We start from the raw sequence: 12,053 nt of genomic DNA, 5'->3' as shown, positions 1-12,053 counted from the left end.
TCATTTAAAGATGACTCAAGTCAAGATTTTGCCGATTTAGGAGTTTTGTTAGATAAAAAGTTACTTAGGTTCACTAGGAAGGTTCACTACAACAGAGCCTTTCTGAGAAGTTTACTGCTCTAAAATGGCGGCTGTTAACTAACGCTACCGAGTCTGTCATTTCGCATGTAGTTCTATATGCACGAGATATCTAGGCGTAGGTTGTAGGCTGTCGGCTACAGTCAGGAAATATTGGAGCCACCTAGCCTAGCATCGCGTTTGCTACAGCGTCAAAACAAACACTCTTCCCTCTCCGTGCCTCTGACTTTTCTCGCGTCATTCAACCAACGTATTAACGAACAGAGGGAAAAAAACTTAATGCTCGAAAAACATACAGAATTTGAATGTAACGTACAGCGTCCACATTTAAAAATCAATGCTCACTTATACAAATTACACCGAGACCGTACAACTTGACAGGTATGAATTATAGTGGACCGTCACAGTTAGGTAGTAGCACTCTGTAGCACGGGACGTCCAACTATCAGTGGTCATGGCGAAACTATGTGCTTTAGCAAAGTCATCTTCGATGGCTTTGCGTGCCATTTCATAAATGTCGGGGAATACGTTGTTGGAGAAATATGTCCGCGAGGGAACAATGTAACGCGGGTCAAGCGTTGCAAATAAATTAACGAAGCCCGCCGTGTGTTTTCACTGGTGTCATCTCCGGGGTTGTCCTGCTCTGAGAAAGTGATATCTGTGGGTGATGCCGGCTGAGGTGCCGGAGTCATGTTATAAGTGTTGCCATTAGCATAGGGAACAAGCGCTGAGCAATGCTTGCAAATTGTTTTGTTTTTTTTCCAATATTTTCTCTCCCTCCTATTTTCTCTCCCACTGCATTGTAGTCCACGGGGAAACCGAAATGTTGCCACACCGCAGATTTGAAAGAAGCCAGTGCTTCCTCAAAATTCGGTCTCTCCACTCGCCATAGCTATTTGTTTTCTTTCTTGTTTCACTTTCACTTCGCTCGTAAGCGAGAGAGGGCCTTACTCGGCTTCTATTACACAGGTGCTTGACAGCGATCGGACATTTACTTGCGGCGGGGCTAGAATTTCTCCACAGCTGTGCTTCACATCGCACACAGAGCTCGACCAATTAATTCCACAAGCGTTCGGATTAAATTAATTGCAAAACCGAAAAGGCGCGGTTCATAAAGGCGTATTGAACCGTACAGGGCGAACCGTACGGTTCGGCTTTGAACCGCAAACCGTTGTACTCCTAATAAATACTGGTCTAAATCAATGATTAGCTAACATTTTGACATACAGCAAGCAGTCCATTATTGCATTTTACACAATTCCTGATGATTGATGTAATAAAGGGCCTATGCAATAAAGTCCCTGTGCATCTGCATGGTGGCATAAGTGAACTTTATCGTCATCTGTGAAAAATTGACACTTTAGAAAGACATTTTGACTTCAAAATACTATCTCATTTTTTTTGGTTTGTTTTCTAATCTGGTTGTATTTTTTCTTTCAAGCCACTGATATGACACTGAAAACGGTGTCACGATCTCACATTAAAAAAAAAAGCGCACTATATCCAGAAGAAGTCATCATTATCATGTAAATTACCAAGATTTGTTGCACCTAAAAACCTTTAAATCCCTTTCTGCCAAATGCCAAACATGGAGTAGGCCCATCTGGGCTGCAGCTATCGAATATTTTAGTATTCGATCTTTATTTAAAGAATTTATTTGCAAATCATGGTTAAAAATAAGTATTTGGTCAATACCAAAAGTTCATCTCAATACTTTGTTATGTACCCTTTGTTGGCAATAACGGAGGCCAAACGTTTTCTGTAACTCTTCACAAGCTTTTCACACACTGTTGCTGGTATTTTGGCCCATTCCTCCATGCAGATCTCCTCTAGAGCAGTAATGTTTTGGGGCTGTCATTGGGCAACACGGACTTTCAACTCCCTCCACAGATTTTCTATGGGGTTGAGATCTGGAGACTGGCTAGGCCCACTCCAGGACCTTGAAATGCTTCTGATGAAGCCATTCCTTTGTTGCCCCGGCTGTGTGTTTGGGATCATTGTCATGCTGAAAGACCCAGCCACATCTCATCTTCAATGCCCTTGCTGATGGAAGGACATTTTCACTCAAAATCTCTCGATACATGGCCTCATTCATTCTTTCCTTTACACAGATCACTCGTCCTGGTCCCTTTGCAGAAAAACAGCTCCAAAGCATGATGTTTCAACCCCCATGCTTCACAGTGGGTATGGTGCAATTCAGTATTCTTTTTCTTCCAAACACGAGAACCTGTGTTTCTACCAAAAAGTTGTATTTTGGTTTCATCTGACCATAACACATTCTCACAGTCCTCTTCTGGATCATCCAAATGCTCTCTAGTGAACCGCAGACTGGCCTGGACGTGTACTTTTTTCAGCAGGGGAACACGTCTGGCAGTGCAGGATTTGAGTCCCTGGCAGCGCACTGTGTTACTGATAGTAGCCTTTGTTACTGTGGTCCAAGCTCTCTGTAGGTCATTCACTAGACCCCCCCGTGTGGTTCTGGGATTTTTGTTCCCCGTTCTTGCTATCATTTTGACGCCATGGGGTGAGGAGGGAGTTGAAAGTCCATGTTGCCCAACGACAGCCCCAAAACATCACTGCTCTAGAGGAGATCTGCATGGAGGAATGGGCCAAAATACCAGCAACAGTGTGTGAAAAGCTTGTGAAGAGTTACAGAAAACGTTTGGCCTCCGTTACTGCCATCAAAGGGTACATAACAAAGTATTGAGATGAACTTTTGGTATTAACCAAATACTTATTTTCCACCATGATTTGTAAATAAATTCTTTAAAAATCAAACAATGTGATTTTCTGTTTTTTTTTCCACATTCTGTCTCTCATGGTTGAGGTTTACCCATTTTGTCTCTCTAATATTTTCAAGTGGGAGAACTTGCCCAATTAGTGGTTGACTAAATACTTATTTGCCCCACTGTATCTGCCACTTCTCTCTTCCTCCTCTACGCATGTGACGTCAGCGTGTTGTGCCCCATTAAAAGTAGTCCGGGCAAAACGAGCCGGCAAAATTAAACGATTCCTCGAGGCGGAGAAACTGCCTCAATCAATTATTAAAATCGAGTTACTCGTTTTATTCGAGTAATTGTTTCAGCTCTAAAGCCCATTATTGCCTCAGTGGTTCAATTAATGATTTGCTTTTAGTATTTGTTTTTAACATAAATTTATTGTCCAGAAGGGTCTAATAATAGTAACACCATTAAATAAAAAGCTAAATCATTACCGTGATCTTTGTCTGGGCCTTGGAAAAAAATCTTACATTTCCCACGGCGAGCCACAATCCACTGTCAGCCTGGCGTGACGACCGCTGATGAACAGAACCAAGGTGTGCCAACGATTGTCGGCGAGTCGGGCGCCCTGGAACACCCGCTGCTCCGTGGCGCCTCGCTGTCCTCTAAAGAGCACGTGCAGTCGCTTCCCGGAGAGTCTCAATCCCAGGAGAAGATGACGATGTTCTGCGTTGTTGTGCACTCTACTTCTGCTGTCTATTTGTAGATTGTTTCCATCTTGCTTTTCTACTTTCTCCTGCTCCTCCACAGCTCCCTGCTCGGCTCTTTTCTGCTCCATCATTGAGAAGATGTACTCACTTTTCTGCAATGTGGAAAAAAATATTCCAGCAATTACAGGAATCTTGAATAATACCAGTGGCTACACGCTTACCTTGCGTGCTATGCGTGTCATTTTCAGTGTGATCACAACAGAGAAGTCTTTGGGGGTACTGTCACAGTTAGATGGCAGGTTGATGGGAGCATAAGGCCCAGAGAACTGAACACCGCGTACGCCTCCGGATGACCTCACGTGCATCCCCGCAATTGGTCCAGAGGCATCCTTCTCGAGTGCAGTGGATAGAAGGTCTACGGGGGCAAAATCTGGAGGCCGTTGACAAACATTAATGCTCCCCCAGTATGAAATTAGGAAAAGCACCTCAGCACATAAGCAACAGAATAAAGTATAACAAAAAACATGTCAGAAAGGATTAATTTTATTAATAATTTTAAGTCAGAAATTAAATAATCTAATTAATCAGCCCTGAGACAAATAGCCAAAAATCCACAAACGAGCAGCCATGTGTATACTGTACATCCCTATGATATAGTACCAACCAAATTTCATTGTGATTTGTCCACATACTGTACGACAGAGGAGTAGCAATTTGATCTACGCAGTTAGTCTATTTCAGGGGTCCCCAAACTACGGCCTCCACATTTGGTCCGGCCCCCTGACAATACCAGAGACCTTTTTTTTTTTTTTTTTTTTTTTTTCCCTAATAGTGTTATTTATTTCCTGGCTTTTTTCTGTGAAGAACCCAGAGAGGGCTATTTGGTTATTTAATTATATTATATTATATTATATTATATTATATTATATTATATTATATTATATTACATTAGGGCTGTCAAAATTATCGCGTTAACGGGCGGTAATTAATTTTTTAAATTAATCACGTTAAAATATTTGACGCAATTAACGCACATGCCCCGCTCAAACAGATTAAAATGACAGCATAGTGACATGTCCACTTGTTACTTGTGTTTTTTGTCTCCCTCTGCTGGCGCTTTGGTGCGACTGAATTTATGGGTTTCAGCACCATGAATGACCATTGTGTAATTATTGACACCAACAATGGCGAGCTACTAGTTTATTTTTTGATTGAAATTTTTACACATTTTATTAAAACGACAACATTAAGAGGGGTTTTAATATAAAATTTCTATAACTTGTACTAACATTTATCCTTTAAGAACTACAAGTCTTTCTATCCATGGATCGCTTTAACAGAATGTTAATAATGTTAATGCCATCTTGTTGATTTATTGTTATAATAAACAAATACAGTACTTATGTACAGTACGTTGAATGTATATATCCATCTTGTGTCTTGTCTTTCCATTCCAACAATAATTTACAGAAAAATATGGCATATTTTATAGATGGTTTGAATTGCGATTAATTACGATTAATTAATTGTTAAGCTGTGATTAACTCGATTAAAACTTTTAATCGTTTGACAGCTGTAATTATTATTATTTTTATTTTATTTACTTTTGTTCCGTGAAGAATCCAGAAAGGGTTATCTGACTGTGGCTTTCTGAAAAACAATGATTTTTTACATTTTGGCACTTCAATCATCACACCTTTTCTGTTACAAACTGACCCCGGCCCCCCATCAGAGAAGGGAAAAGTTATGTGGCCCTCACAGGAAAAAGTTTGGGGACCCCTGGTCTAATTTATCAGCCCTAAGACAAAAAAATAAATAAATAAAATCCACGGTTCAATACATAGTCTACAGTGAGGAGCAGACCCCTTGTGATTTTGCAAATTCATCCACTTAGAAGTGATCTGAAATTTCAATCATAGATGCATTTCCACTCATTGAGACATAATCTAGAAATCACATTGTTTGATTTTTAAAATAATTTATTTGTAACTTACTGGGGTTTCTAAGTATTTGTACCCTGGAGAATCAGCACTAATTATGACACTCAAAGAGTTGTCAGTCTACCATAAAAAAGTCCACCTTTACCCCATGAGTAACCACCCACCCACCACCCGTTTGAGGTCAGTATTGTCACCTGTGCACCCCACAGTCAGTCATAATCCAACTGCTACCATGGGCAAGACCAGAGAACTTTCAAAAGACACCAGAGAAAAAAATGTTGAACTCCACAAAGCTGGAACAGGCTAAGCGTGACTGATAATCTACCTCGGACTGTGGCTCCATGTACAATCTTTCCTCGTGTGGCATCACTCATGATGAGAAAAGTGAGGGCTCAGCCGAGAACTACACAGCAGGAGCTGGTCAATGACATGAAGAGAGCTGGATGCACAGTCTCAAAGGCTACTGTCAGTAGAGCAATACAGTGCAATGGTTTAAAATGATTCTTTGGTTGCCCTGTTGAAGCCAGTACATTTGAAGGCCCGTCTGAAGTTTGCATGGGACCATCTGAATGATGAAGAGAGGTCATGGGAGAAAGTCATGTGGTCAGATGAAACCAAAGTCGAACTTTTTGGGTCAAAAAAAGAAGGATGAGTACAATCCCAAGAACACCATCCCCACTGTGAAGTATTGGGGTGGAAACATCATGCTTTGGTGCATGCTGCTTTTCGGCAAAGGGGACAGGATGACTGTATTGTATAAAGCAGAGGATGAATGGTGAAATGTATCGTCAGTTTTGGAGCCACAACCTCCTTCCCCGAGTCAGATTGAAGATGAGTCGTTGGATATTCCAACATGACAATGATCCGAAGCACACAGCCAAATTGACAAAGGAGTGGCTGCGTAAAAAAGTATTTCAAAGTCCTGGAGAGGCCTAGCCAGTCTCCAGACCTCAATCCAATAGAAAATCTTTGGATGGAGCTGAAACGTTGTGTTTCTCAACAACAGCCCCGAAACCTGACAGATCAAGAGAAGGTTTGTGTGGAGGAATGGGCCAAAATCCTTGTTTCCATATTTGAAGAACTCCAGAAAGCATCTGACCTCTGTAATCACAAACAAAGGCTTCTGCACTAAATATTTTCTCAGGGGTACAAATACTCAGGAACCCAGTAAATTACAAATAAATTAATGAAAAATCTTACAATGTGAGCTCCAGATTTTTTCAGAGTATGTCTCTAGAAATGCATCTATGATTGAAATTTGAGAGGTCTACCTATTTTCTAAGTGGGTGAACTTGGAAAATCACAAGAGGTGCAAATACTTCTGCTCCTCACTGTACATCCCTAGAATATACCTACTAAATTTCATAACGATCCATCATGAAATGACAGCGGCGTAAAAGTTTAAGCTCAGGAAGAGAAGGAACAGAGCAAGCAATCTTTTTGAGACCTCCTTCAATGGGGTCTAATAAAAGATAATATTCTAAGCTTTCACATTGAACTGAAAAGTGAAAAAAAGAAAGACAACCATTTACCATTTTCTCAATTGACCCATTGATTGCCATTGATGATGATAGACAGACAGACATGCAGAATTGCTCTAAAAATGAGCTGTTATTGCATTATCCACACAGTACCTTTGCCACATAACCATTTACAGCGAACGATTGATCGCTGCTAAGAAGCCCCCCCAGTCCAAGTGGATTAGACATTTTTCGCTGTCAATGGCACTGAAACATGATCATGCAATGCCGGCCATACAAGTTCAAATGTATGAGACGTCTATTGCCATCAGTGGCAGTGAATTACTATATTGGAATTTAAAGGGAACCTCGGACTTAAAGACTTGTACGCTCTAATAAGCCACAATTGTTCTCTTTTACTAAAATATGTGGTTAGAAACACATAAAATATTGCCATTGATTTAAAAATCTATAATATTTAGTACGTTTTGACCTACCGAGGGGGCCATGTTTTAAGCGCTCAATGAACGCTCGGGGGGATGACGTAGGCGAGATGTCTAACACATGCGCTCATCAGTTAAAAGTGGAGAGTACTTACAATTTGTGTTTTTATTGAGTCTTTTATTACCTTTTCATTGCCTCAAAATAATGTTTGCATGTGTTTCCCTCTTATACTTTTAAGCATTGTGTTTTCCTGTGGTAGCTTTAAAGTAGTTTGTTGATCTGTTGACCACATTAGTCACGTAGCATATTTAAAACACCCTCATTTGATATTACTACATTTAAGTATTTTCTTAAAGCATCTTTAGTATGTTCTGTCTGTATGGTTTTAAACAAACCAAGCTGAAAGCGCATGTTAGTACTTTGAGTGTCAAATTCATCTCTTTCCACGTTTTGCCGGTGTAGCACATTTTGGCAGAACACCTTTTTTTTTTTTTTATCTTACTCTCGTCTCATCTCATCCAGTCTTTCCTGTTCATTTTGCTTTTGCTGCTCGTTTTGTGAAATATCGACAGTGCTGTCATGCTCATTAATGTTCCTCTCGGGTTCAAATTGAAAGGGCTGAACAGATGACATGTTTATGTCGCTCGAGTCACACTCTGGAAGCCCGGCAGCGTAACCATGTGATGTCACGGCCCTGCGATGTCAACAACAGTGGCGACCTACTAGTTAAACAAAATTTAGAAATTGTACAAAAACTAAAACATCAAGAGGGGCTTCAATATCAGATTATTTTAACTCAAAATAACGTTTATCATTTAAGAACTACAAGTCTTTCTATCCGTGGATCCCTTTTAAGCAGGGTTCACTAAATCTGGACCTCGGTGCCACTTTTCCTGTCGTTTTTTCCATGTCTCCCACCTCCAACACACCTGAATCAAAATAATCAGGATCATTATCAGGCTTCTGGAGAGGTTGTTGATGACATAATCATTTGATTCAGGTGTGTTAGGGGAGAGAGACGTGGAAAACACGACAGGAAAAGTGGCACCGAGGTCCGGAATTAGTGAACCCTGCTTTAAAGGATTTACTTACACTTTAACACTGACTTTCTTAGGGCCCGAGCACCAACATGGTGCGAAGGCCCTATTGTTCTTCAAAGGATTATTATTATTCTTTCTTCATGACAAATGAAAATGGCCCATTTGGAGGTCTTAACATGCTCAAAAACTCACCAAAATTTGCACAAACATGTGGATTTGCGAAAATTTCAATATTTTGGCAACGTTGTGAAAAAATGTTTTAAAAAAATGGCTCAGTGGCGCCCCCTGGAATTTTTAAAAAAGGCCTCTCCATTTAGGTTTTTTCAACGTAGGGCGATGAAATTTGGGGAGTCGATACCTTGGGCCAAAATGCTTTAAAAAGTCTCTTGCACCCATATTCCAAACCCAACAGGAAATCGGGTATTTTGGATCGAATATTGAAAAACATGCCATTTTTGTCGAAAATCAGGGTGCACGTTTGAGACCATTGCGCCGAGGCAGTTAGTTGGATCCTCCTCAAAATTGGTGAGACTCTTCATGAGACATATAAGATGTTAAGTTATCAAAATGGTGAGTTTTCATTCACAGCCCTGACCTGGGCGGAGTACCAAAATCGGGCTTATTTGGGGATTAGGGTTAGGGTTTCTTCAGGGCAAATGAAAATGGCCAATTTGAAGTTCTGAACATGCTCGAAAACTCACTAAAATTTGCACATATCAAAATGGTGAGTTTTCATTCACGGGCCTGACCTGTGCGGGGCGTTTTTTTTTTTGTGTGTGTTAGGGTTTAGGGTTAGGGCTTAGGGTTCACATTCTGCTACTTCTTCTGTGGGAGAAAAAATTCTATGTACTTTTCAATGAAATATATTAGGGATAAATTGGTCCATCTGATGACAGCAGTGAAGAACTGCTATGACTCATTAAGGCTGTTGCTTCACACTCTGCTACTTCATCTGGGGGACGAAAAAAGATACGATGTATTTTTCATCGTGCCAAAGTCGATGGGGTGCCAAAGTCGGACATTTTTTTGACAAAACACCAAATTCAGAAAAAGACCCCCATACATTAAATCTTTTTCATATTTGGCATGTACGTGATGTATCCCAGCCTGAACTCGAGTTCATTGAAATATCACCCATTAGGCCTGGCGCCCCCTCCTGGGAACAGGAAATGGCCTTTTTTACGAGACCGACTCCTCCTGGAAGGGGAAAAAAAAACTAATGACCCCCCCAAAAAATCACCGAAAAGAAATTGGAGAAATCGATACAGGACTCCCGAGGGCCCGTTGAGTCCTGCTTGCAGGGCTAGTTTCCACTTTAGATCCACTGTAAAACGGTTTCCATTTTTCAGGGTCCCCCCAGGATTGATAAATCTAAATTCAAGACTTTTAAGACCTTTTTTAATGCCATTTCAACTGGAAATTAATACTTTTCTCGCACCCATCATTTAGATAATATTGAATCATATTAAAAAAATAAAGCACTGAACATCAAATTTAACCTCAATTACTAAGTGTTTGACAAAAGAATGCACATTTACTGAAGATACAATTAAAATACATTTGAATATAAGGTCTTTCAGATTTTTTTTCCCAGGATAAAATTGATTTTACCCTATTTTTGTAAAGAAACTTCAGAAATTACATTTACAATACAGCAGGTTTCCCTTTTAAGAGGACCTAGTCAAGGTGGTAGGTTGGTGATTGTCAAGTTGGTCACCTTAACTAGTGATTGTCAAGTTGGTCACCTTAACTGTAAAGTGCTTGGGAAAATCTTGCAATTGGCAGTGAAAGTTTAAAAAAACAGCCACTAAATGGCAGTAGTTTACCATTAATTACCACAAAATAAAAAAGCCACACATGACCATTTCCCTTGGTAATTTTTTTTTCTAATCACATTACAAGAAGTATACAAAACACATGTTAATCCTTTGTTAGCTATTGAAGACATTTCTTTTAATCAGATAGAGAAAATCCATACTCTTATTCAATCAAGAAAAACATTTAAATATACCAGGAGGTGTTTTACTATCACCTAAATTATAATTTGCCTATCACCATGCCATGTTATTCAGATCAACGTTACCCCGCACTCGTTCCAATAATAGTGTCAACCGTGTTGTATATCTGAGGGTGATGGTGGATCTACAACTCCGGTTTATCCATGCTAAGGCTAGTGAACCTGCCAATACCCCATTGAACATGGCTAACTCTTGAGTTAAAACTACGAAATTCACATTCATTCGAAAGGCAAACCGTGCAGAAATACATTATTGCATCTAACACGTTTTAATAGGAGAAACTGGCAACTTACTTTGAAATGTTAAGCATCCAGACCAATGAGAGCGGGCCAATAGCCACTCCTGACCAATCAAAAGGGGGCTTTTTCATATGGACGAAAAACAAACCAGGAAATATGGCGGCGCCGCGGCGGTCGGGAAATATTTCCAAATAGAAATCCCGTCGATTAAAATCAATGGCTGCATGCAAGATTTGCGGCCTGAAAGTTTGGAGATGTTGAGTTAAATCGGCTAGTTTTAATACCTCGAACTTGATAAAACATTTGAAGACGAAACGTGAACGAACACAACGAGTTGGAGCCTGCAAGAGCAGGACTTCTATCCAGAGGAAGAAGGCCACTGGACCGGAGCAACAATCTCTGGTCAGTTCACTTCGTCTACTTTACTTTTATTGTCTTTTACTGAAAGAAATGCCACAGTATTTTGGGAAGTGTTTCCAAAGTATTGTTGCCACCTTTCAGAAATAGAAATAAGGGACTCCCACCTCCCGAAAAAAAGGAGAGACGGGATGCTGTGGTCAATTACTATTACTTATAATTGTTAGCGTCCGCAAATGCGGAAACAAGGTTGAACCTCGAAGCAGACAACAAGCGGGGGATACATAAAAGGGTTTAATGATTGCAAACAAAAAATAACACGCGATCGCGGGACAGTAGAAATAACAAAAGGAGTCCGTGACAGCAGGTCGACGGACAAACTAAGACGATAGGCAGCGGTTACAAACGAGAGCAGCACACTAACAGAAAAACCCAATGCAGAGGCATAACAAGCAAATGTAGCGAGATTATTGTGCCAGATGTCAAATAGCGATCAGCAAGGCAAATATCTCGGCAGCCTTCTCTGAGATCACCCGTGCTTAAATGCTGCGTTGATGAGCCTGCATTGGATTCAAGTGCCACGTCCCCACGCCCAGCAACAAAACACAATCTAACCAGCAGCAGAATGTGACAATAATTTCATGAAAGTTGCACTGTTTGGACTTTGAGAGGTTTAAAAAAGTTTATTCAGTTCATTCAGAGTTTATTATTATGAATTTATTTTTACTTTCTTACTGTTGGGCTAGTATTATACATGTTTTATTAATTTCACAAATTTAGCACTATTTTGGCCTCTGAGAGCGGAAGGTTTATTCAACTATTGTCTACTAGGGTTTAGTGTACTTTTTCCTATTTTGCAAAGGTAAGCAACAGCCTGACAAAGCCTTGATAGCAATGATTTCACATCCAATTATGTAGCTCTTTGGGGAAAAAAAAAAAAAAAAAATATATATATATATATATATAAAATCGGGGTGGTATCGGTATGGTATCGGTATCGGCCGATACTGCACAGCTAGGTATCGGTTTCGGGGCCAAAAAATGGTA

General features: G+C 40.2%; 1 protein-coding gene across 4 annotated transcripts in view; it reads right to left on the bottom strand.

The window, feature by feature from the left end:
- Positions 1 to 12,053, bottom strand: part of tspeara (thrombospondin-type laminin G domain and EAR repeats a) — a 56,766-nt gene that overhangs the window by 27,353 nt on the left and 17,360 nt on the right. For all 4 annotated transcript variants that reach the window (XM_057859154.1, XM_057859153.1, XM_057859155.1 and 1 more), the window contains 2 exons: positions 3,730 to 3,938; positions 3,329 to 3,660 (listed from right to left, as the gene is read on the bottom strand). In XM_057859154.1, the coding sequence (XP_057715137.1) occupies positions 3,329 to 3,660; positions 3,730 to 3,938 (541 nt within the window). The remainder of the gene's footprint in view (positions 1 to 3,328; positions 3,661 to 3,729; positions 3,939 to 12,053) is intronic.

The sequence above is a fragment of the Corythoichthys intestinalis genome, chromosome 15 (assembly GCF_030265065.1).
Source record: "Corythoichthys intestinalis isolate RoL2023-P3 chromosome 15, ASM3026506v1, whole genome shotgun sequence".
NCBI classification, from domain to species: domain Eukaryota; kingdom Metazoa; phylum Chordata; class Actinopteri; order Syngnathiformes; family Syngnathidae; genus Corythoichthys; species Corythoichthys intestinalis.
This window is presented reverse-complemented; position numbering and strand designations above follow the sequence as displayed.